Genomic DNA, 26,810 nt, shown 5'->3' on the forward strand with positions numbered 1-26,810 from the left:
GTTTGAGACCAGCCTGGCAACGTGGCAAAACCCCATCTTTACAAAAAATACAAAAATTACCTGGGCATGGTGGTGTAGGCCTGTGGCCCCAGCTACTCAGGAAGCTGAAGTGGGAGGGTCGCTTGAGCCCAGGAATTTGAGGTTACAGTGAGCCATGATCACACCACTGCCCTCTAGCCTGGGTGACAGAGGGAGACCCTGTCTCAAAAATACTACTACTACTACAAATGATAATAATGGCTAACATCTATTGAGTTCTTTTCATATGCCAGGCATTATTCAAAACTCTTCACACACGTAATTATCAAAATAACTTTATGTTGGAAGCATTACTATTACTCCATTTTTACAGATGAAGAAATTGAGACAAAGAATGATTAAGATAGAAACCTAGTATTATTTCCTTTCTAACAATGAAAGAAGAGTGCAATGGAGAAGAGAAACAAGATAAAATCAAGGTAGCAAGTCCAAATTCTGCCTTAGTTATAAAAATATCGCTATTATCATAAACAATTTTTTTGTTTTTTATAATTCATTAGTCAATTAACATGTTGTTTGTCTACTTGCAACTATGACAAAATCTGGAAGAGTTACAGTTTTACTGATAGTAACCATACTTACAGTGCCTTCTGTAGCATCCCACATCAGATCTCTGAAGGCCAGTTGTGAAGGCATGAGCTCTGGTTGTAAGAAGTAATTTGCTCGAAATTGATTCCCTGAAAAAATCATTTTTTCTTCATTTTCTTACAAAGAAAGAAACTCCAAATCAAAAATCCATAATGTTATGCTATGAACTAGAGTACAGGCACTTCCAAAATGCCACGCTGCTTACTAAGAACTTGCTTTCCAAAATAGAAGCACCAATATAGATTTATGGATAAAAACAGCAGTACAAAACTTACAGATACAAACACATAAAAGATCATCTTAAAGCACCTTTAAGAAAGACTTTTAGGCCAGTAATATGCCCCATGATGACAAGGATTCATTCAAATATTTTTGTAAAATGCAGAAATCTATGAGCACTTTTTGGAGACTTCAGAAAAAACACAGTTGTTAGTTTTACTTCTTAACACAAAAGCATTTTATGCTCTTCTTCCATGCTTTAGTCATGAATAATAATTTTAATAACATTATTTATCCATTCAAGAAATAATTTTTGAGTTTCTACTCTTGCCAGATACTACACCAGGTTCTAGAAATACAAAGATAAATCAGAGATATGTCCCCTGCCCTCCATAGTTTACAGTTGAATGGGAGGAAAATTTTTTTAGAAAATAAGTAGACAAGCAAATAAATAAAATAATTATTAGGGGACATAGAGCTATAAAGGGTGTTCACATGAATGGGAGTAAGGCAAACCCACATTACGCAAGGAAGGCATCTCTGGGAAGGCAGAATTTACCCTGAGACCTGAAGGATGAAAAGATGGGAATTTAGGGAGTACTGGGAAGAACCTTCCCAGCAAAGGCATCCTCAAAGCAGCCCTTCCATGACAACTCAACACCTCAGGGTATACAGGACACCCCTTGTCCCCCAGCATGATTCCTCTTTAAAATGAGCTTATAGACAAAAGTTGCCAAATACAGGGAAAGCCAAGAATGAGTAAGGAAAATGAAAATTCCAAATGGAGATAATTCTTTGGAAAAGTCTTGCTTGGAAGAAGATCAGAGAAAACGAGGTTTTGGCTAAAATGGGATAGGATTCAAGGGGCTGACCCTTAAAGGTGGGGGGAATTAGGTGTGCTGATAGCACAGATGAGGGAATGAACCAGTGTGGGGAAGGTGGGCCAGCTAAAGACACAAGAAAGGGCTGAAAATTAAAGGAGTCACATTTTTGAAAAAAAGAAAGGGGCTGGAACCCGGAGCACTGGTAAACAGGCTGGCCTCTGATAGGATCAGGGATCTTTCTTCACTGTCATAGGAAGGATAAGGAAAAGATGAGCACCAAAGAGATGTGAGATTCAACATCTTCTTCAATAATGTGTTTTGCCTGTGATAGAAAAATTAGATGTGGATCTTGACTGCTTTGCTGAAAGAGTGCAGTGGCTGATAGGCACGCATTACCTTCCTCCAGAAGCTGTGAGAGCGTGGAAGGCCTGAACCCTGCAGGAATAGCTCCCATCGTAGTTAACACATCAGCAGTGTTTATCTGCTGAAGACAGTAACATCAAAATGGATTTTTCAGTCATGTTTCTGCATCTCTATAATACTTTATCACTAGAGTAACTATAACCCAAAAAAGAAAAATATAAACATACAGACTTTAGTGGAAGAATAATACGATTTGGCCCCAAATTCCTGAGAGGATGCCATCACAGCACCCTGGCCTCTCCTAAGGACCTAAGCCCCATACAGTGCCCAGCATGCAGAGCTGTGTGTTCCGGAGCAGCTACTTCAAGTATACCCTTATCAAAATGTCCCTGCTCCTGTCCTGCTCCACCCTGCACTTCCATTTCACAGGTAAGTTAATGTCTATTGGCAAATCACATGCACTGAAGAATTAATGGATTTTTTTTGTATACACACACTACTCATAGACACACACCCTCACACATACAAGCATGTACTTATAAGTAATAAATAACGAAAAAGGTCAGGAAGGACACTTACTAAATTGTTAATGGTGATTACTTATGAGTTTGAGGAGGAGAATTTTCATTTGGCTATGTAATTATTTTTTTGTTTTTTGAGATGGAGTCTCACTCTGTCGCCTAGGCTGGAGTACAGTGGAGTATTCTCGGCTCACTGCAACCTCCGCCTCCCAGGTTCAAGCAATTCTCCTGCCTCAGCCTCCCCAGGAGCTGGGACTACAGACATGCGCTACCACGCCCAGCTAATTTTTGTATTTTTAGCCGAGGTGAGGTTTCGCTGTGTTGACTAGGCTGGTCTTGAACTCTTGACCCCAGGTGATCCACCAGCCTTGGCCTCCCAAAGTGCTGGGATTACAGGTGTGAGCCACTGTGCCCAGGAGCCACTGTGCCCGGCCTGTAATTTTTTTTTAATGGCAGAATTATGGATCATTTCTCCTTTAAAAAAAATGTAATTAATTACTTTTTTTTTTAAGACAGGGTCTTGCCCTGTCACTCATGCTCTGGAGCGCAGTGGCACAATCACAGCTCACTACAGCCTTGACTTCCCAAGCTCATGCAATCCTCCCACCTCAGCCTCCCGAGTAGCTGGGACTACAGGCATGAGCCACCACACCTGGCTAATTTTTCTTATTTTTTGTAGGATAGGGTCTCACTATGTTGCTCAAGCTGGTCTTGAATTCCTGGCCTCAAGTGATCCTCCTGCTTCAGCTTCCCAAAATGTTGGGATTACCAGTGTGAATCACCATGCCTGGCCAATTTCTTACTTTTTATTAAAGGCTTTCAGGATTTTTCAAATAGTAAATAAAATTTAACATCTGTTTCCACTCAAATGATAGGAAAGCAGGATCAGTGAGAATGTTTCCAAGCCCTCAAGTGACACCATGAATTATCTATTCTTTTTGTACAAAAAAAAAAAAAAAACTAATGAGAAATGTTACTTGGAGCACAGGCTTAGAAACCAGAAATATACGTCCTCTGCTCTGTACATTCCATGCCCTGAACCCTGTTTCAGATCCATTGCTATCTTCCACAGTCTCCATCCTATTTCGCATCAGAACTATTAGGTAACAAAACAAGACATCATTAATAAGACAGAAGATACCCACCTCTGAGATCGCTTTTTGAACAGCACTCCAGTGGGAATCAGTTCTGGGGAGACAAAATAGCAAAGTGAGTCAGGTCAGGTTATGCCTATTCACTCAATTAGGGAACTTCTTTACTCACAGTTTATAATCATCAGTAAGTTTTGAAAATCTAACAGTTTCCAGATGAAAATAAGGTAGAACTAAATGTATTAAAAATAATTACAAAATTAAAATAGTAATGATCTTTAAGCAGACAATAGTATGAAAAGCTCTCCAGGTACAAGTTGTCTCCATTTCAAGAAAGTATTGAATTAGTTATAATAATAAAAATAAACAAATAAAATGTTTCCTAAACCTACTTTGATATCCTTTCCCACTTTTGTACCTTTGCTTAACTTCTGCTCCATCTGCTGTTTCATCCACCGCCTCTACATCTTCTTCACTGCCCTCTTCACTTGATTCTTGGCCTTCTTCTTCTTCACTATAAGGCTAAAAAACCATTGAAATATGAAGTGCTTTTTAACTAATGCAAAAAACAACCAATAAAAATACCAGTACTGCCACCTAACCCTCCAGTAAAAACAAAAACAAACTTTTCTGTTTAAAAACAAAAAACAAAAGCATCAGTACTTTCAGAAAATCTTGAGCATAGATGGGAATTTAGTATATATGATGAGCATATAAAACTCAGTGGGAAATAAATTTTCAACACATGGTTAATAACTTCGCTATTTGAAAAAATAAGAACTGAGATAGACAGCAAGTTTAATCAAAATAAATTCCAGATGGAATTTACTTAAATAAAAAAGAAAAGACGTAAAGATAAAAATAAAAGAAATATAAAAGCATTAGAAGAAAATAATCTAGAGATGGGGAAGCCCTTTCCAATCATGATACAAAATCAAAAATCATAAGTGGAAACACTGACAGATTTAGCTACATAATAAATAAACATGACCTAAAGTCAACAAAGAAAATATCTAACACATAACTTAAGCATATCCTGAGGGGAAAAAAATAAAATAGCTCACACAAATATCTAAGGATTAATATCCTGATTATTAAAACATTATAAAAGCTCTTAGAAATCAATGAAAGAGTTTTTTAAATCCCTTAAAAAAAATATCCAAAAGAACTGAAAAGGTACCAACACATAAAAATGATAAACACTCAAGGTGATGGAAATCTCAAATACCCTGATTTGTTTATTACACAATCCATACAAGTAAAAAGCACTCACACAAATACATAAAATATTATGTATCAATAAAGAAAACCGAAAGTGCCATTCGCAAAGAAGATATACAAATGATCATAAAGCATATGAGATGATGCTTAACCTCATTAGGAGTACAGTAAATGCACATTAAACCACTAATGACACTTTTTTTGCTAGTCATATTGGCAAAAATTTTAAGGATTGCTAACAGCCATCACTGGCAATTGTGTGAGGAAACAGCACTCACTGATTGTTAGAGGTGGGAGTACAAATTGGCATAACTTTTCTAAAAGGCAAATTGGAAAAATAAATCAAAATATAAAGCTATAAACCTATTGAACCAGTGATGAACATCTAGGAATCTATCTAAGGAGATAATCGGGCAAGTGTGCAAAGATGCACGCAGGCTTGATGACAACACAAGTTGCTGGCTGGCTACCACCTATTCCCCACCTCCTTTTTCAAACAAAATCCCTGATTTAACTATGATCCAGTTAAAAGACTACATTTCCCAAGACTTCCTTGCAGCTAAGTGTTGCCAGAGAACTAAATGCTGGTCAAGGAGCAACAATTGAAAGTTTTTTTGTGTAACTTCCAAGAAACCTTTTTAAAAAGGCAGCAGCTTATGCCTTTTGACTTCTTTCCCCTTTTGCTCCTTGGAATCCTTAAAAGATCCAGCAGCTGACTTAAAACTAAAGAGATAACTCTAGGCAGAGCAGCCTCACATCAGAAACAGGATAAAATACTGGATAGGATCTTAACCAATTATTGATTGCTTTTCTCCACACTTTTATGCTTGAGAGAAGTAGGCTTCTACCTTATTTAAGCTACTTTTTGGGGGGATCTTTTTGCAACTGACAGCAGATGCTAATCCCATGTTCTTTGCAACATAATCGATAGTGATTATAGGTTGGAAACAACTTAAATGACCATCTAAATGAGATTAGAAGACTTGCTGCCATTGAAAAAGATGATCTAGACCTGCCCTATGTAATATAATAGCCCTTTGGCCACATGTAGCTAGTGAGCTGTTGAAATTAATCCAAACTGGGAAGTGCTGTAAATGTAAAACACACATTGGATTTTGAACTTAATGTTAAAAAAGCAAAATGACTCAATATTTTAAAATATTGATATGTCAAAATAGTATTTTTGATATACTGGATAATATAAAATATATTATTAAAAATAATTCTACCTGTTTCTTTTTACTTTTTAAAAATGTGTGTAATGAAAAACATGTATTTGTTCTTTGTCACTGATTCCTGGCACAGAGCTCCTGAAACCCTCGGAATTTCCTGAATGATAGGAGTATGTTTTCTTACTCATCAAGAGTCCCCTTCAGTCACTCCTGAGTTTATGCTAATGAGGTAATTCTAGGTGGGCACCTAAACAGCTTCAGGAAGGGGACAGGTTACCAGAAAAACCAACCCAGGTATTAGAGGTTAGAACTTTCAGCCCCACCCTCCAACCTTCAAAGAGGGTAGAGGAGCTGGAGACTGAGTTAATCACCAATTGCTAATGATTTAGTTAAACACGGCTAATGAAACCTTCAGAAAAACCCCTAAATGATGGGGCTCCAGGAACTTCCAGGACGGTGAACACAGCGAAGTGCTGGGAAGGTGGAAGGCCCAGAGAGTGCATGCCAGCCACCCCCAACCAATACCTCACTCTATGGCTGTTCCTGAGTTGTATCCTTTGTAATAAACTGGTAAATGCAAGGAAAGTGTTTTCCTGAGTTCTGCGAATCATTCTAGTAAATTACTGAACCCCTGAGGTGCTGGTATGGGAACTCGTGAATGTATAGCCAGTCAGTCAGAAGTATGGGTGGCTCTTGGGACTTGTGACTGGCAACGGAAGTGAGCAGCAATCTTGTGGAACTGAGCCTTTAACCTGTGGGGGTCTGTGCTAGCTCCAGGCATTAGCATCAGAATCGAATTGAATTGCTGACACTGGTTGGTGTAGAAGAACTGATGTAATAACACATATTTGGTGTCAGAGAAAAACCACATACTTGGTGTCAGAAGTGGCATCAGCAAAAAGATATCTCAATGTGGCTACTGAAAAATTTAAATTACATGTGTGGTTTGCATCATAGTTCTACTGGACAGTGCTGATCCAGACAGAAATCTATATATCTTGGCACAGAAAATGACCATGTTATTTTATGAAATAAGAAAATACAAGCTACAAACACACATGTATAGTATGTTCACATTTTAGTAAGGGGATCACATATTTGTGGAAGTTAACACAAAGTTAACTGCAGTTATGTTTTACAATAAACAATAGACACCTATTATTTCTTATGATCAGCATTAATCCACAAAGCATCCCCTCACTGTGAGATCACGTTCCAGGGCTCACATGCATAAGAGCACTTCACAGGTCCCCAGGACCATTAATACACAATGTTTTTCCCAGGTCCTGTCCCTCCAAAATTAAAGCAAATTCTATATCTCAAGTCATTCACTAGTCAACTGACAAAAGAACACAGCTAAATGTTTTATTAAAAGCGAAAAAAAAAAAGTCTTAGAAAAGGAAGGCATAAACCAAGACTAACCTCTAGGTAGGTTCTGGGAACAAGACCTTCATTTCCTTTGGCATCCTTAGCTATCCACCAACCATCAGGTTTTTTTTCAATTACAAGGAGAATTTCCCCTTTCTTAAAGCAAAACAAAGTAAACCATTTTAAATAAAATTCAATAATCATGAGTATATATCAATACCAATGATTCAAAATATGTGCTGAAAAAAAGACAAAATCTTTTTTTAATCCAATATTTATCCTAAGGTTTATCAAAAGCTTCCCTATCACCCGACCCCTATGTATTCTGCCTAACTCACCTAAAACCATAAATGTGACATAGTTTAATGAATCATTCCTTTTGGTTACCTAACATACACTTGAGCCATTTATGCAAATGGGAACCATTTTTCACAATCATTTTTAAGGACCCATACTTATTCCAAAAATTCAATTACTGCGTAAAATATTTTTAAATGTTTTAATATCTCTGGAAAAGTGTCTTTCAGAAGCAGCATATAAATTCCCAAAGAATATCAATTCCATTAAAGTTAAACCCTATTTTTGAGCAAAAATAGTATTTACTGAATACAATTACCCACTTAATTCACCAGATATGTTTTGAATAACACTCACTTATTTATAAAAATAAAATTCATCTTTGAAGACAAAAGCATTTCCACCACTAAGGACACTACAAAAGCAAACACTTTATTAAAATATACATTATTGTCTAATATTGATACCATTTCCCAGGAGAATTTGAAAAAAAATCTATAAATTAAACCATATAATTATTTGCATAATATTCTTATGTATTTTATTATTAATCAGTTACTAAACTTTGAAGTTTAATATAAGAACTAAAATTCATATATTCACTTAAATTTCTTTGGCTCATTTCTCTAGCAGAAAACACAGGCTCAAAATCACAACTTTAAAAATCACAACTTTATTGTTCTGTCCCACCTGCCACTTATTTATGCCCAGGCCAAGCAAGCATGGATGTAAGCCCCTCTCACATCTAAGCTAACAGGTAAGACTCCTACAAAATGGCAGGAAGTGCTCCCTTCTACCTCCACCTAATGGACATTGCCTAACTCACTTGAATGAATTTATACATGACATTCAATAACAAATTATAAAATTTTACCCCTAAATTAGGAATTCTCAACATTAAAGCTACTTTCAAAAATCTTTAGAAGAGGTAACTTTAGTAACACAATCTCATATTACTACTGCTTGTAAATCGTAATTATTACTTATTTAAATACATTGTTATAAAACTTCATTTTAAGAATCTGTAATACAGGTGTACAGGCAGAGTTTTCTTATTCTGTTAGGTATGGACATCGACCCTTAGGTTAGGTTTCAGTCTTATTCTACCTACCTTAAATGTAAGATCTCCAACTTGCTGAGCAGTAAAATCTCCAACAGCGATGTATTCTTCACTGGTTGACCGTTTGTGAGATTCATTTTCCTCTTTCTCTTCCTCTTCCTCCTCTGCATCTTCTTCCTCCCCACCACTGTCTTCACTATCTTCACTTTCACTTTCTTCCTCTTCTTCAGTAGGTGCCCCATCTCTACAAAAAGTGTTTCTGAGTAGGACTACTTGAAATAATATACAAGAACAGACCAGCTATGAGTGTAACTTCTATATATACATGAATATCCCATATTTGGAGCTGGCAAATAAAAGAAATAAGGGAAAATACAAAAAACAGTTTCTACCATCTAGCTAAGACGGTGTGCCTGGAGAGACTGAGGCGGAGAGGGAGCTGAGTCATGTATGTGAGATGGCAGAGCATCACTGGACTTGAGGCCAGGAGACTCCGAATTCAAGTCTTGGATTCATCCATTCAGAAAATGCTGTTGAAGCATTATTATGAAGTACTTAGAGCATAGGCTCTGCTAAATTTAAATTCTGGCTCTATTCCCTCTTTGCTGGGTGACCTTGAGTAGGCTTCTTTTAAGCTCTTCATTTCTCATTGGTAAAGTGGAGATAATAATAGAACCTGCCTTCTAAGATTGTCATGAGGATTAAGATGAGTTACTACTTGCAAAGTGTTTAGAACAGTGCTTGCCCATAGCAAGCTTTCCATAAAAGTCAGTTATGATGATGACACTGATGCTGTAGGTCAAGTTCCGTGTCAGAGAGATACACAGTGGACACAAAGGTAAACCAGACATGATTCCCCATCCTCAAGGAGCTTGCAATGAGACAATCTAGAAAATGGAGAATTATAAAATAGTGCAATAGGTACTAGAGTAGACGTATACACAGGATGCTAAGAAATCAATCACACAAGAGGGACACCTAACCCAGGTTGCATGAATGGGAATCATAAAAGGCTATAATTAGGTCTTGAGAGATGATATGGAATTAATCAGGTAAAATGGGAGTAGAAAGGAAGGGCAGGGAGAGGAGAAAGGAGATTTGAGATTAGGAAACATCAAGTAGCTCATGAATGGTAGGGCAAGGCTTGAGGAAAATGAGTGAGAGTTGAGGCTGAAAAGAGGTACGCAGAATGTAGCCCAGGTGAGCTTTACCTTTAAAGTCATCCCTAAAAATGAGTAGGGGAAGGACATGATATGATTCCCACTTTAGAAAGGAGACAAAGGTATAATGTGGGGAACAGATTAGAAGAAAGGCTAAAGGTGAGGGTGGCTGTTGAAAGTGAGAAGTGACAACACTATGAACTAAGAAAACAGCATAGGGATGAAGAGAAAGGAGGTGAATCTGAGGGTGAGGAAGAGAGAAATGCCAAAATAATGTTAGCTTGGGCACGTCACTAAATCTTTCTGAATTTTATTTATTCATTCAACATTCAGCAAAGTTTAAATTTTGGGGGGCACCTACTGTGTGACAGACACTATGTGCTTGGGCTATAACAATGAACAAAACCAAGATCTTTGCCCTCCTAAAGCTTACATGAGAGAAGCTTATCTTTAAAATGGGAAAACAATACTTAGACTAATGCAAATGAACATCATTAACTATAAAACTAGTCAAATATAAGATTTTCTCTGGAATAAAAAGGAATATTAGCTGAACTTTGTTTAAAATAATGGTAGGACACTCTTATACCACAATGATCTAAAACATAAACAGGGATGTAACAACCATTTTTATACCACAAGACTAAAAAATCCATAAAATGTCATAATGATTTTCAACGTGTCTCTTTCCTTCTTTAGGAGATATTTTGCACATATTTTATATGGGTCAATTATTCTAAAATGTTGCCGAAAATAATGTGAACTTGATACGGTTTTTCCCCTTCATTAATGTAGTGAATTTCAATGATTGATTTTTTAATGTTAAGCCAACCTCACACTCTGGAACAAATTCCACCTGGTCATGATGTATTACCCTTTCGAAATGCCTCTAGATTTTACTTGCTAATATTTTATACTGAGTTTGTGCATGTGTTCATGAGGGCCTTGCAATTTTCTTCTAGTGTTCTTGTCATGTTTTGATATCAGTGTTATTGAAAGCTTATAAAATGATTTGAAAGTGTTTCTTCTTTGTTCTCTGGAATGATTTTTTTAATATTGGCACTATTTCTTTCTTAAATGTTTACAATAAATTCACCAGTAAAGCCACCTGAGAGTTTAATTTGTGGAAAGGCTTTTAATTACAGATTCAACTTCTTTAGTAAATATTTTAGTAGAACTTTTAAGATTTTCTATTCATCTTGTGTCAATTTTAGTACATTTTCTTTTTAAAGAAACTAATTTTATCTAAATTTCAAACTTATTCACATAAGTTGTTCATAGTCTTTTCATAGTATCTTTTTAATGCTTGTGGAATCTGTATTGATTTTTTTCTCTCTCTCTTTTCTTGATCAGTAATGCCAGCAGCTTATCCATTTAATTAATTTTCCAAAAACCAGTTGGCTTTGTTGATATTGCCTACTGTATGTCTGTTTATTGTTCACTGTTTTCTGCTTTTATTTTTATTATTTCCTTCCTGCTCTCCTTGGGTTTGTTTTCCTTTTTCTGGCCCCTGAAGTTGGATGTTTTAGTAATTGACTTTCAACTTTTTTTTCAAACTATACATTTAAAGATATAAATTTCTGGCCAGGTGTGGCGGCTCACACCTGTAATCCCAGAACTTTAGGAGGCTGAGGTAGGAGGATTGCATGAGCCCGTGAGTTCAAGACCAGCCCGAGCAATATAGTGAGACCCTGCCTCTACAAAAAATTTAAAAAATTTGCCAAGCGTGGTGGCACACGCCTGTAGTCTCAGCTACTCAGGGAGGCGGAGGTGGAGAGGATCACTAGAGCCTGGGAGGTGGACGTTGCAGTGAGCCAAGATTGCACCACTATACTCCAGTCTGGGTAACGGAGACCCTGTCTCCAAAACAAACAAACAAAAGATAGAAATTTTCCCTTTAAGCACTATGCTGGTTGCAACCCAGTCATTTTATTATCATTCCAAATATTTTCTAATTGCCACTGTTATATTTTCTTTGACTCACGGTTTATATAGAAGTGTGTGACAATTTGCAAACATGTAGTAATTTCTTTTCTTTTTCTTTTTCTTTTTTTTTTTAAGACGGTGTCTCATTCTGTCACCAGGCTGGAGTGCAGTGGTATGATCTTGGCTCACTGCAATCTCCACCTCCCGGGTTCAAGCGATTCTCCTGCCTCCGACTCCGGAGTAGCTGGGACTACAGGCGTGCACCACCATGCCCAGCTCATTTTTGTATTTTTAGTAGAGATGGGGTTTCACCATGTTGGCCAGATGGTCTCTATCTCTTGACCTCGTGATTCGCCCGCCTCAGCACAGGGGTGAGCCACCGCACCTGGCCACATGCAGTGATTTCTAATTATTTTTCTGTCATTGGGTTTTAATGTCATTCCAAGTCATCAAAGAAAATATATATATATTCTACATAATTTCAAACTTTTGAAATTTGGTGACAATTACTTTATGGTCCAATATGGTTCATTTTGGTTAATGTTACAGATGCACTGAAAAGAATATGTATTTACATAATACATACTTAGGTGCTGTGTTCTACACATATATAGTCATGTGCTGCACAACAATGTTTCAGTCAACAATGGGCCACATATACAATGATGGTCCCATACATATAATACCATATTTTTACTGTACATTTCCTATTTTTGGATATGTTTAGATACACAAATACACCATTGTGTTACAATTGTGTACAGTATTCAGCACAGTAACATGCTGTACAGGTTTGTAGCCTAACAGCAACACACTATACTATAACTATATAACCCAAGTGTATGGTAATCTACACCTTCTAGGTTTGTGCAAGTACATTCTATGATGTTTGTACAATGATGAAATCACTTAATGACTCATTTCTCAGAACATATCCCTATCACTAAGAAAGGCTTGACTATACATGTAATTAGATCAAGGTGGTTAAGGATTGTGAATTATCTAGCTGTTTTAGTTCTGGCAACTTTTGCTTTATACATTTGAACCCATGTTATTAAATGCATACTCATTTAGGAAGATTTTTTTTCCTACTGAATCGACCCTTTCTTTTATCATTATGAAATGTCCTTTCTTAAATAGTAAATTACTTTTAGCCTTAAATATCTGATATTATTGTAACCGTATCACCTTTGTTTTGGTTATAAAACAAATAATATCTTTGTTGTAGAACATGGAATACCTTTTTCCAGTTCCTTACTTTCACTCTCTCTATAACTGCATACTAAACTCTATCTCTTCTAAATAGTATATATTTGGGTTAAAAAAATTCAATCTGACAATCTTTGTTGTAATTGGAGTGTTACTCCATTTACATTTAATGTAACTATCCAAATGGCTGCATTGAAACCACATTACTATTTGGTTTCTATTTGTCTCATCTGTTTATTTCTCCTTTCTTGCCTTTTTTGGGTTAATCAAATCACGTTTAGTATTCCATTTTATTGTGTTGTTTCACAAGCTACATTTCTTTGTATTATTTTGTTAGTGATTGTTTTAGGTATTACAATATGCATCCCTAACTTATCATAGTCTAATTTAAATATCACATTTCACCAAAGATAAAATAACTTTAAGATAAATAATTCCACTTACCTGCCAGCCTTTGTGCTATGCTGTGCTATTGTCACATTTTCCTTCTACATATAGTCAGTCCTTGTAACATGCAGATTCTGTATTTATGAATTCATTGGCTCACTAAACTTTATTTGTAACCTCCTAATTAATACTCACAGTGCTTTTGTGGTCATTTGTGGACATACACAAAGCAGCAAAAAATTTGAGTTGTCTGGCATACACATTCCCAACTGAAGTTGAACATGGTGACACCTGCCTTTTTTTTTCAGCTCTCATACAGGAAAGTGTCCCTTTTTTGCAGTCTATTTAGTGCCACAGTTTTTGCATTTTTGTGCTTTTTTTTTTTTTTTTTGGTGATTTTGTTGTTTAAAATGGCTCCCAAACATAGCGCTGAAGAGCCATGTGGTATTCCTAAGCACAAGAAGGCTATAATGTACCTCTGGAGAAAATAAGTGTGTTAGATAAGACTTGTTCATGCATGAGTGATAGTGCTGTTGGTGTGAATTCAATGTTAATGAATCAATAAAATTTATGAAATAAGGTGTCTTTAAACAGTAACACAAGGTTGTATGTTACTCAGTTGACAAAAACATTGTGACCAGAGGCTCACAGGAGTCTTAAGTCTGCATTTCCCCAGGAGCAATGGTTTAGCATTTACTAATCGAGTGTTCCTGGCAACTTTATAGAACATAACTACTGTAAATAATGAGAATCAACTGGATATTATAAATCCCCAAATATATCTTTTGCTTTACATAATTGAGTGTCTTTCAAAGGCATATAGAAAAGAAAAAATAGGCTTTTATATGTACCCACGTACCCATCTTCTTCAATCCTTTTTGAAGATCCAAATTTCAATGTGGGATCATTGTCTGCTAGCCTGAAGAACTTCCTTTAACATTTCTTATACTGCAGATCAGTTGACAAATTTTCTCAGCTTTTGTTTGCCTGAAAATGTCTTTATTTCACTTTAATTTTTTATACTTTTGCTGGATACAGAATTCTGAGTTGATGGTTTCTTCTTTCAATGTTTTCAAGATGTTACTGTTACTGCATTGTCTTCTGACCTGTATTTTTTCTCATAAGATGTCAACTGTAATTCTGTCATTTGTCTCTACATGTTTCCTTTTTTCCCTTGGCAGCTTTTAAGATTTCCTATTTATCTTTGGTTTTCGGTAGTTTGAGGTACCTGTGTGTGGGTTTCTTTATATTGATTCTGTTTGGGGTTCCCTGAGATTCTTGGATCAGTGGATTGATATCTCTCTTAGATCATAATTTTTAAATGTTTTCAGTCACTATCTCTTTAAATATTTCTTGTGCTTCATTCTCTCTCTTATTCTGAGACTTCAATTACAAATCTGTTACAACTTTTAACAGTGTCCCACCTCTCTCTCTCTTACATTCTGTTTTGTTCTTTGCATTTTTTTATTTTTATGTATCAATTTGAAAAACTTTTAAGCTGTCTTTGGGTTCACTGATCCCTTCTTCTGTTGTATCCAATCTTCTATTAAACCACTCAGCAATTTTATTTCATATATTGTATTTTTTTAGTTCCAGAATTTTCATTTTGGTCTTTATTAGTTCCCATTTCTCTGCTTAAGATTTCGCTCTATTCATCTTATCAATCTTTTCCTATAAATTATTTAACATATTAAAAATTGTTGTTTTATGGTTATTTGCTAATTCTCACATCTCCGAGCTACTGATTATTTATTCTCTTGATTTTGATATATTTCCCAGATTTTTGAGTCTACACATTGAATCCGATTTTGGAAGTTCTCAGTCATTACTTTATCAAATATTGTATTTTTTAGTTATAGAATGTTCATTTGATTTTTCTATATTTGAATTAAATACACCCATTTCCCATTTCATTCATCTTTTCTTCTATTTTCTTTACTGTATTAATCATTTTATTTAGAAGTCCTTGTCAGCTAACTCTATATCTGGATCATATCTGGGTCTGTTTTTAGTGACCATCTTGTCACTTATTGATCATGTATTTTCCCCTGCTTTTTTGCATTTCTGATTTTTTTTTATACTGCTTGCTGTGATGGACACATTACACGACTCACTTACAGACTTTGGATTATGTTATATTCCTCTAAGAAATTTTAAATTATTTTAATGTTACACAGTTAAATTATCTTGTTCCTGATAAGGTCTGCTTTTAGGCTCTTTTAGAGAACACCTACTTCAGCTTTGTCTTTATTCCTAGATCATGGTTGTTACTCTCAGGGTGTTTTCTTTACTCCTAGGGCCTGGGCCTTCTGTGTCCTCTACTAAATGCCTGAAACATTTCCCAAGTCTCTTTACTAGAACTAGGTACAAACTCCAGTGTTTTTCCAGGACTATATGATTACCAGAATCCATTAAGCTCTTAGTCTCCCAGCAGGTACTTTCTGCCAGGCCTTGCAGGCATCATGCCCTATACAACCCAGGAGACCTTTCAGATTGCTGGAGTTGTTTCTCTGCAGCTCCCTTCTCTCTATGGCACCTTGCTCCACAACTCTCAGTGAACTGAGCAGCTCCAAAGTGTGATCTCTGTCTCCTCAGTGGAGTAAGACTACTATTCCCTGCTTGGAATCTACCTTCCTCCACCACAGCTCATAAATTATTCCCAGGGAAAAGGTCTAGGTGAATATAGGATTTGCTTCATGTGTCTCCCTATATCAAGAATATCAACCCTGCTTGGTAGATGCTCAATGGCTTCAAACAGATGCTTTGTATATTTTGTCCAGAGTTTATAGTCATTTATGGTGGGAAAGTAAGTCCAATACCAACTACTCTGCCATTCTCAGTACTAACAATCGGTGGAAATTCTAGATCCTTGCATCTACCACCTTCAGCATTTTTTCCCAGGATACAGTATAAAGGTTGGAGAACAACACTGAAATAGTCTGAATAACTGATTTTTTTCTTTTGCTTCCCACAAATTGGGTTTGTTCATACACGTTGGGTATCCCTAATCAGAAAATCCAAAATCCGAAATACTCCTATATCTGAAACTTTTGGAGCATCAAAATAACACTCCAAGGAAATGCTCATTGGAGTCTTTCAAAATGTAGATTTCCAGATTAGGGATGCTCAACAAGTACAATGCAAGTATTCCAAAATCCAAAACAATCCAAAACTGAAGATACTTCTGATCCTAAGCATTTCAGATAAGGAATACTCAACTTGTATATGTAAGTCTTCTTTACAACTTTCAGAAGCTATTATTAACATACACTCTGGCAGACAAACAATGCATGTCCCTGCTTCAATTTTTTTTTTTTTTAATAGAGACAGTGTCTCACTCCGTTGCCCAGGCTGTGCACTGAGGTGATTATAGCTCACTGCAGCCTGGAACTTCTGGGCTCAAGCAATCCTCCTTGCCTCAGCCTCCCAAGTAGCTGGGACTATAGGTACGTGCCACCAAGCCTGACTAGTTTGGGTTTTTTTGTAGAGATGGGGTCCACTGTATTGCCCAGGCTGGTCTTGAACTCCTGGCCTCAAGTGATCCTCCTGCCTCAGCCTTCCAAAATGCTGGGATTACAGGTATGAGCCACCACGCTCAGTCTTTGCTTCAAATTTTTAAAGAATGTTTATGAAAGGGAGAACAATGCAAGTAGACATTCTAAATCATTTCCCTTTTACACATCAACATTGACATTAAATATATCATCTTCATTTTCTAACATTTGTTCATTTAGCTTTTCAGATCTCTGTTTTGTTTCAACTAAATTATAAATTGCCTGAGGGCAGAGACTACGACTTGCACTTCTTTCCATCTCTCATGGGATCTAACACCTTCTATTATACACAATAAATAAATGTTGACTGATTCTATTGTTAGTGTCATTTGTTTATACTGCTATATGTCTTTGAGTTAAACATTAAAGCTATTGGTGATATATCTTTAAAAAAGAAAAAAGAAAGGTAGAAAGGAAGCATACTCAGTTATATTTTCTCTGCTTATTGTCACAGCAAGGCCCTGCAGTTGTTGGGTAAGCTTGTCCAAAAGAGTATGCTCCTCTTCTTTTCTCTGATTGTAGTTTGCAACAGGTGCAGATTCATCAGCCTATGAGAGAATATAGGTCTATTTCACTAAAAAATTAATTTCAGTTTCCTAATTTCAAAAGAACAACAAAAAATTCCAATAAGTGCTATATAACAAAGTAAATATCAGTGTGACATTACACCTATCTTAGGGAAATAAATTAGATTTAAAAGAAACAGGCAATTGTGTTGGAATGCAAACCAAATGAAAAAATAAAATTATACCACTTGTTTTAGGTTTCTCTTTTATTTTCTTGCTAAGTATTATAGACCTTCCATAGTCATTAAGAGATATGTCCTGACAGAAGATCGGCTTTAAAGTCAATGAGACAGGCACCAATCCCAAGTTCTGCCACTTATTGACAGAAGAGGCATGGATGCTTCACCACTGAGAGCTTCAATTTCTCACCTGTGAAACAGGAATAATTAGGTTTTCAAACAGTCTAAGTTGAAAAGTTTTGTGTCACTGGAGAAATTTGGATGAGCTCTTCAGTGACCACATATCTCAGATGCAGTAAAGGGGAGTAATATACAGCTGGAGAGCTGACTTTCAGGTGCCTTCCACTTTAAAGACTCCATGAGTCTCTGGACCTGGACATCTAGCTGTAGCCAAGGCTCATGTGAAAAAAAAAAAAATCCTGAAGGGATTGTCAAGGTTAAATTCCTGTTCCTCCTGTTTCTGCGGAGACATTGATATCAGAGCTGCCATTTGATACAAGAAGCTTCTTTACTACTTACCCTCAGGGCCAGATTATGCATTATTTCCCCACAAAGAAATTAAAATAAAAATAATTCTAAACTGTAAAACAACTCACAAAATGCAAAAATAAAAATAGCTCCTTCCAGGATTGTCTGAATCCTTAATAGCAGGTGAGTTCATCAAAGCTGAACATTTTTCGGTAGTTGGAGCCCTGGATTTTGCTTTGCTCCCAAGCACAGACTTAGCAAGCCTGTTCGGCAAGCCAGCACTGGCTGCAGTTAGACTATATCACTAATGTAAACCCAGGAACTTACCAACTTGAATTAACTTCCACTTAATAAAAATACTTGTATAGGAAGAGATGTTTTAATAATGTGATTAACCTCAATACTTACTTTGCTTAATTTTTGAAGAGCATTTTTATTTTCATCTATTGCCTGCTTTAACTGGATACATCTAAATTAAGAAAAAAAAGAAAATATATTGATTTTTCTATTATCAGAACCAGAAAGCTATTTTATAAAATCATTCAGTCGTTGAGCAGGCAAGGCAATTAGCCACTGTATGAACAATACTAAAAAACTGACATATAAATGCTTTTCCACCTATTAGCTCAGATGATCCTCATAGCCAAGCTGTAAAACACATAGACATGATAACCAAGCCTCAGAAACCTTCAGTGTCTCTGGGCATCAGTTTCCTCTCTCTAAAATAAGGAAGAACGCTGGACTTTAAAATGCTTCTCCAGCTCTACAACTCCATAAACCTAGGAACTAGCCTCAGAGACAAAACTGATAATAGTACCTAAAGTTTACTGTGTGCCAACCATGTTAAGCAGTTTACAAACATTACCTCATTTAAGCCTCATAACAACCCTCACTCCACTTAAAGAAAGAGAAGTTCTACATAGCTTCTCAAGCTATGTGTACCAAGTCCACATAGCTGCTCAATGGTACAGCAACAATATGAAGGCAGTTTAGGATTCCACAGTTGGCCTATTCCCACCACAGCACACTCCTGCTTTGAGCTTGGCTTGTCCAGACAGGTCCAGAGTTTTATTTATTCCACAGATGCCTCAATTCAGCATTAAGTCTTAGATACCCAAATGAGAAGTACAAAAAATGACCAAATATGAGCTATAGCTCATGATGAGATTTTTTTAATTCAAATGCTTTACTAAACAATAACCTACAAAAGTCACTTTTTTATGCCGTTTGAGTCTTTTTTTTTTTTTTTTTTTTTTTTTTTTTTGCTTATAGATGTGAGTGAAATGAAATAAGCAGTGAAAAAGGGAATAACAACGTTGATCCAAGATGGCCAATTAGAAGCAGCTGTGGTCTATGGCACTCACTGAGAGGAATGAAGAAGGGCAAGTGAATTCAGCACTTTAAACTGAAATATCCAGGTTCTCACATTGAGACTGACAAAGCAAACACCTTGACCCATGAGAATGTAGAAAAGCCGGGGAACAAGAGCCAACCTGGGAGTGGCATGCAGCCAAAGGAACCCCCATCCCCAACCAAGAGAAGTGGTGAGTGACCATGCAACCCTGCCCAGAAAACCATGTTTCTCCCATGGATCTCTGCAACCCACAGATCAGGAGATCTCCTGAGTTCATGCCACCAGGGCCTTGGGTCCAATACACAGAACTGTGTGGTGTCTCAGCAGAGCAGCTGCTCAGGCACATACAGTGACCCAGGAATTTTATATACTCTGGCCCCAAGATCCCCAGCAAGGGGGAATATACATCTGTATATATCCCTAGAAAGGGAGCTGAATCCAGGGAGCCAAGCAGCATTGTTCCGTGGGCTCCACTTCCATGGCCCCCACTTCCATGGCAACTCACAAGTTAAGACCCACTGGCTTGGAATTCCAGCAAGCCAACCAAAGCAGTCTGGAATCTTTCTGAGGCAGTTCCAAGTTACCGGGGCAGGGGTGGCTGCTATCTCTGGGGTTCAGTAGACTTAGCCATTCTAGCCTGCTGGCTTTGGAGAATACAAATGGTCCAGAAGAAAGAGTCCCCTCCTAATGCATCATATGTGCTCTACCAAAAAGCAGCCAGACTGCTTCTTTAAGTGGGTCTGTAATCCCATTCCACCTGACTGGGTGAGACCTCCCAAAAGGGGTTTCCAGCCACCTCCTACAAAGTGCGTTTGGGCTGGCAACAAATCAGTACTCTCCTGGGACAGAGCTTCCAGAGGAAGGAGCTGGCTGCCATATTTGCTGTTTTGCAGCCTTCACTGGTGATACTTCCAGGTATGGGAAAAACTGAGGCAATTAGGGTCTGGAGTACAGCAAACCACAGCAACACTACAGTAGAGTGTCCTGACTGTTAAAAGAAAAACAAACAGAAAACAACAACAACAACATCAACAATAAAAACCCAACAAAAATCCTATTTAAAGGTCAGCAACCTCAAAGATCAAAGGCAAATAAGCCCACAAAGATGAGAAATAATCGACACAAAACGCTGAAAACTCAAAAAGCCAGAGTGCCTCTTCTGCTCCACAAGGCCACAACACCACTCCAGCAAGGGCACAGAAGTGGGATGATGCTGAGATGGCTGAACTTACAGAAGGAGGCTTCAGAAAGTGGGTAATAAAAAACTTTGTTGAGTTAAAGGAGTATGTTGAAACCCACTGCAAAGAAGCTAAGAATCATGATAAACCAATACAGGAGCTGATAGCCAGAACAGCCAATTAAGAGAGGAACATAACTGACCTGATGGAGCTGAAAAACACAAGAACTTTATAATGCAATCACAAGTATCAACAGCAGAATAGACAAGGCAGAGGAAAGAATCTCAGAGCTTGAAGATTATGTTTCTGAATTAAGACAGGCAGACAAGAATAGGGAAAAAAGAATGAAAATGAATGAACAAAACCTTAGAGAAATATGGGATTATGTATAGAGACCAAACCTATGACTTATTGGGGTACCTAAAAAAGACAGGAAAAATGGAACCATGTTGAAAAACATACTTTAGAATATCATACAGAAGAACTCCCCCAACCTAGCAAGACAAGCCAACATTCAAATTCAGGAAATCCAGAGAACCCCAGTAAGGTACTCCATGAGAAGATCAACCCCAACACACATAATCATGATTCTTCAAGGTCAAAATGAAAAAAAAAAAAGTTAAAGGCAGCCAGAGAGAAAGGCCAGCTCACCTACAAAAGGAAGCTCATCAGACTAACAGCATACCTTTCAGTGGAAACCCAAACCCTATAAGCCAGCAGAGACTGGGGACCAATATTCATCATTCTTAAAGAAAAGAAATTTCCAACCCAGAATTTCATATCCGGCCAAACTAAGCTTCATACATGAAGGAGAAATAAGATCCTTTTCAGACCAAGCAAATGCTTAGGGAATTTGTCACCACCAGGCCTGCCCTGCAAGAGCTCCTAAAGGAAGGACTAAATATGGAAAGGATAAATTTATACCACCCACTATAAAAACACACTGAAGTACACAGACCAGTGACAGTATGAAGCAACCACATAAACAAATCTGCAAAATAACCAGCTAGAATAATGATGATAGGATCAAATTCACACAAAACAATACTAACCTTAAATGTAAGTGGGTTAAATGCCCCAATTAAAAAGACACAGAATGGCAAGCTGGATAAAGAGTCAAGATCCATCGGTATGCTGTCTTCAAGAGATCCACGTCATTTGCAAAGACACACATAGGTTCAAAATAAAGGGATGGAGGAAAATTTACCAAGCAAATGGAAAACAGAAAAAAGCAGGGGTTGCAATTCTAGCTTCTGACAAAACAGACTTTAAGCCAACAAAGATAAAAAAAAGACAAAGAAGGGCATTACACAATGGTAAAAGGTTCAATTCAACAAGAAGAGCTATCCTAAATACATATGCACCCAAAAAAAGAGCACTCATGTTGGGAAGAGACCCCCAAATCTGGCCATAAACTGGCCCCAAAACTGGCCATAAACAAAATCTCTGCAGCACTGTGACATGTTCATGATGGCCATGATGCCCATGGTGAAGGTTGTGGGTTTACCAGAATGAGGGCAAGGAACACCTGGCCCACCCAGGGCGGAAAACTGCTTAAAGGCGTTCCTGAACCACAAACAATAGCATGAGCAATCTGTGCCTTAAGGACATGTTCCTGTTGCAGATAAGTAGCCAGAACCTCCCCTTTATTTCAGCCCATCCCTTTATTTCCCGTAAGGAATACTTTTAGTAAATCTATAATCTATAGAAACAATGCTTATCACTGGCTTGCTGTCAATAAATATGTGGGTAAATCTCTGTTCAACGCTCTCAGCTCTGAAAGCTGTGAGACCCCTGATTTCCCACTCCACACACTATATTTCTGTGTGTGTGTCTTTAATTCCTCTAGCGCCACTGGGTTAGGGTCTCCATGACCGAGCTGGTCTCGGCAACCCAGATTCATACAGCAAGTTCTTATGATTTTCAAAGTGACTTGGACTCCCATACAATAATAGTGGGAGACTTTAATACCCCACTGACAATATTAGGCAGGTCATCCACACAGAAAATTGATAAAGATATTCAGGACCTGAACTCAGCTCTGGATCAAGTGGACCTAATAGATATCTACAGAACTCTCCACCCAAAAACAACAAAATATGCATTCTACTCATCACCACAGGGCACTTACTCTAAAATTGATCAAGTAATCGGAAATAAAATATTCCTCAGCAAATGAAAAAGAACTGAAATTATAACAAACAGACCAAAATGCAATCAAATTAGAACTCAAGATTAAGAAATTCATGAATGGCACTAGCGGCAGACCCAACTGGTAGTTCCTTCCCCAGGAGAGATTCCTCTGCCGTGGAGTCTTACGATGCAATCACCAACCAGCCTGTCATGATCGACAATGGATCTGGTGTGATTAAAGCTGGTTTTGCTGGTGATCAGATCCACAAATACTGCTTTCCAAAGTATGTGGGCCTACCCATGCATATTCGTATCATGGCAGGAGCCCTCGAAGGTGACATCTTCATTGGCTTCAAAGCCAAGGAGCACCAAGGGCTGCTCTCGATCTGCTATCTCATGGAGCATGGCATTGTCAAGGACTGGAACGACATGGAACACATCTGGCAATATGTCTATTCTAAGGACCAGCTGCAGACTTTCTCAGAGGAGCATCTCGTGCTCCTCACTGAGGCACCTTTAAACCCACAAAGACACCAGGAACGAGCTGCCAACGTTTTCTTCAAGAGCTTCAATGTGCCTGCTATTTTCATCTCCATGTAAGCTGTGCTCAGCCTTTATGCCACAGGCAGGACCACGGGGGTGGTGCTGGATTCTGGGGATGGCATCACCCATGCTGTGCCCATCTATCAGGGCTTTGCCATGCCCCACTCCATCATGCGAATTGACATTGCAAGCCGGAACATCTCTCGCTTCCTGCACCTCTACCTGCATAAGGAGGGCTACGATTTCCACTCATCGTTTGAGATTTCCACTCATCCTTTGAGTTTGAGATTGTCAAGGCCATAAAAGAAAGACCCTCCTACCTATCCATAAACCCCCAGAAGGAAAAGACACTAGAGACAGAGAAGGCTCAGTACTACCTGCCTGATGGCAGCACCATTGAGATTGGTCCTTCCCAATTCCGGGCCCCTGAGCTGCTCTTCAGGCCAGACTTGATCAGGGGGGAGAGTGAAGGCATCCACAAGGTCCTGGTGTTCGCCATCCAGAAGTCAGACATGGACCTGCAGTTCACGCTTTTCTCCAACATTGTCCTCTTGGGAGGCTCTACCTTGTTCAAAGGTTTTGGTGACAGGCTACTGAGTGAAGTGAAGATCAGGATATCTGCACCTCAGGAGAGACTGTATTCCACGTGGATTGGGGGCTCTATCCTTGCCTCCATGGACACCTTTAAGAAGACGTGGGTCTCCAAGAAGGAATATGAGGAAGACGGTGCCTGATCTATCCACAGGAAAACCTTCTAATGTTGGGATATCATCTTCACCTCTCTCTGAAGTTAACTCCACTTTAAAACTCACTTTCTTGAGTCAGAGTGTTTGTGAGGAATTGCCTGTGTGTGTGAGTGCATGTGTGTATACAAGTGTGTGAGCACATGCAAGTGCCATCTGGCCCAGGGACCCCAGGCCCAGAAAGGATGAGGAACTACCCACGATGGTGACGGCCTGAGGCCTGGGGGTGACCATTAACTGGCTCCTGACAGGGAAGAACACTGGCAGAGGCTGCACTCCCTCCTCAGGTGGGCCTCTGACTGGCTGCAGGGAACTCCGTTTACTACCACGGGGAGACAGAGGGAGATAAGCCACCCCCTGGGAGACCTTGCTGCTGCCCATCCTAGGCTGGACTGGCCCCACCCTCACTCCCACCCACCAGGGTGCCCTGAGGCCCCAGGCAGCTGCTGCCTCCCCTTGCTTGTCACTCCGCTATCAATGCCCCCTGACTGGGCACTGAGGACTGGGGCTGGGGTTGAGCTCTGACTGGTTTTGTTGCCATTTTGGTTTGGGAGGCTGGAAAAGCATTCCAAGAGCTAATACAGAGACTGGAAAGTCAGGAGAGAGCAGGAAGCCCTCATGTTCACCAGGGAACAGGACCACACCAGCCACTGGAGGAGGGCAGGAGTAGCCCTCCCCCTGAATGGCTGCAGAGATAATGTTCCCAGCCCATTCCCCTTCCAGGGGCCTTGGGAGAGTTTAAGGTGCCTGCTGATTCCAGGTCCTTGCTTTCCATCCGTTCTTGTTGCAATGCCATCTTCAAACAGTTTTATTTATTGAAGTGTTTGTTCAGTAAGGGGATGGAGAGAGGGAGCTCACTGCCTCCTGCCCTGCCACACTAATGTTTATAGCACCTAAGCTTAGCCTAGCCTCCAGGGCCCTGCCTCTCCCTGCTGATGGTAAGCTGACAGTGTCCACAGGTTGCAGGACCATTTGAAATTGGAAGCTATACTCAAAGACACTCCCACCAGCCTCTTTCTCCCTCTTTCTCTTGCTCACTGCCATAGAATCAACAGGCTGGTTGCTGGTTAGATTTTCTGAAACAGGAGGTAGAATTTTTCTTTGGCAGAGGCCCCTAAACAAGGAAGGGGTGTTGGAGAGCCAGTGTCCTTAGGACTGGAGAAAGCCGCAATTAACCATGTTGCCTTTTGCCACTATAGCTGACCAGGCAACTAAGCTGTAGAGGTGGGATGGCCCCCTCTTGGCTGATCTTGGGCCACTCTTGACCTTGGACCTGCTTGGTTAAGGAGGGAGAGGGCCAGACCAGAGTGCCAGGAGCTAATGGAGCCAGGCCTGACTCCTAGGAGTAGTCCAAAGGCCTTTAGCTCAGGTGGTGCAAAGCTGGGGCCAGCCTGTCTTCACCGGCACCCTCACCTGTGACACCATGACCCACCCCAAACACAGACTCCATGCAGTAGTCTCCCCCATGATGTCCTATGACCAAAGGCCCCTGCCAGGTATGGGCCAAAGCAGCAGGTGTGTGTGAAAGCGATGTAGCACCCCACAGACTGCAATGCACTTAACAACTCACCTCCTTTCTCTTAGCCCAAGCCTGTCCCTCGCACAGCCTTGCACAAACCACACTGCCTGATGGGGCTCAGTGTACTGAAATAAAGTCATTCTGATAGACACATTTAAAAAAAAAAAAAAAGAAAGAAAGAAATTCAGTCAAAATCACACAACTACAAGGAAAATAACCACCTGTCCCTGAATGACTCAGGTAAATAATGAAATTAAAGCAGAAATCAAGAAGTTCTTTGAAACTAATGAGAACAAAGAGACAACGTATCAGAATCTCTGAAATGCAGCTAAAGCAGTGTTGAGGAAAATTTATATCACTAAATGCCCACATCAAAAACCTAGAAAGATCTCAAGTTAACAACCTAACATCTCAACTAAAAGAACTAGAGAACCAAGAGCAAACAAACCCTAAAGCTAGCAGAAGACAAGAAATAACCAAGATCAGAGCTGAACTGAAGGAGATAGAGATATGAAAAACCCTACAAAGAACAAATTAGGGAGCTGGTTTTTTGAAAAAAATTAATAAAATAGATACACCACTAGCTAGACTAATAAAGAAAAGAGAGAAGAATCAAACAAACACAATCAGAAATTATAAGGGGGATATCACCACTGACCCCACAGAAATACAAACAATCAGCAGAGAATACTATAAACACCTCTATGCACATGAACTAGAAAATCTAGAAGAAATGGATGAGTTCTTGGACACATACACCCTCCCAAGACTGAACCAGGAAGAAATTGAATCCCTGAACAGATCCATAATGAGTTCTAAAATTGAGGCAGTTTTACCAAATAGCTTACCAACCAAAACACTCCCAGGACCAGATGAATTCACAGCGGAATTCTACCAAAGGTAAAAAGAAGAGTGGGAACCATTTCTACTGAAATTATTCCAAACAACTGAAAAGGAGGGACTCCTCCCTAACTGATTGTATCCAGCATCCTCCCGATACCAAAACCTGGCAGAGATACAGCAAAAACAGAAAACTTAAAGCCAATATCCTTCATGAACATCGATACAAAAATCTGCAACAAAATACTGGCAAACCGAATCCAGCAGCACATCAAAAAGCTTATCTAC

General features: G+C 38.8%; 1 protein-coding gene and 1 pseudogene across 3 annotated transcripts in view; one reads left to right on the forward strand and one right to left on the reverse strand.

Moving 5' to 3' along the window:
• Nucleotides 1-26,810, reverse strand: part of NPHP1 (nephrocystin 1) — an 82,321-nt gene that overhangs the window by 37,849 nt on the left and 17,662 nt on the right. The window contains exons 3-10 of one of the 3 annotated variants that reach the window (XM_004031592.5): nt 18,621-18,681; nt 17,423-17,547; nt 8,815-9,007; nt 7,461-7,562; nt 4,064-4,167; nt 3,700-3,742; nt 2,067-2,154; nt 622-716 (exon numbers count right to left, since the gene is read on the reverse strand). In XM_004031592.5, coding sequence (XP_004031640.4) covers nt 622-716; nt 2,067-2,154; nt 3,700-3,742; nt 4,064-4,167; nt 7,461-7,562; nt 8,815-9,007; nt 17,423-17,547; nt 18,621-18,681 — 811 coding nt within the window. The remainder of the gene's footprint in view (nt 1-621; nt 717-2,066; nt 2,155-3,699; nt 3,743-4,063; nt 4,168-7,460; nt 7,563-8,814; nt 9,008-17,422; nt 17,548-18,620; nt 18,682-26,810) is intronic. The other 2 variants (XM_019020798.4, XM_019020799.4) reach the window with 2 other exon arrangements.
• Nucleotides 23,058-24,244, forward strand: LOC109025709 (alpha-centractin-like; annotated as a pseudogene).

Source organism: Gorilla gorilla, chromosome 12 (assembly GCF_029281585.2).
Source record: "Gorilla gorilla gorilla isolate KB3781 chromosome 12, NHGRI_mGorGor1-v2.1_pri, whole genome shotgun sequence".
Classification (NCBI taxonomy): Eukaryota; Metazoa; Chordata; class Mammalia; order Primates; family Hominidae; genus Gorilla; species Gorilla gorilla.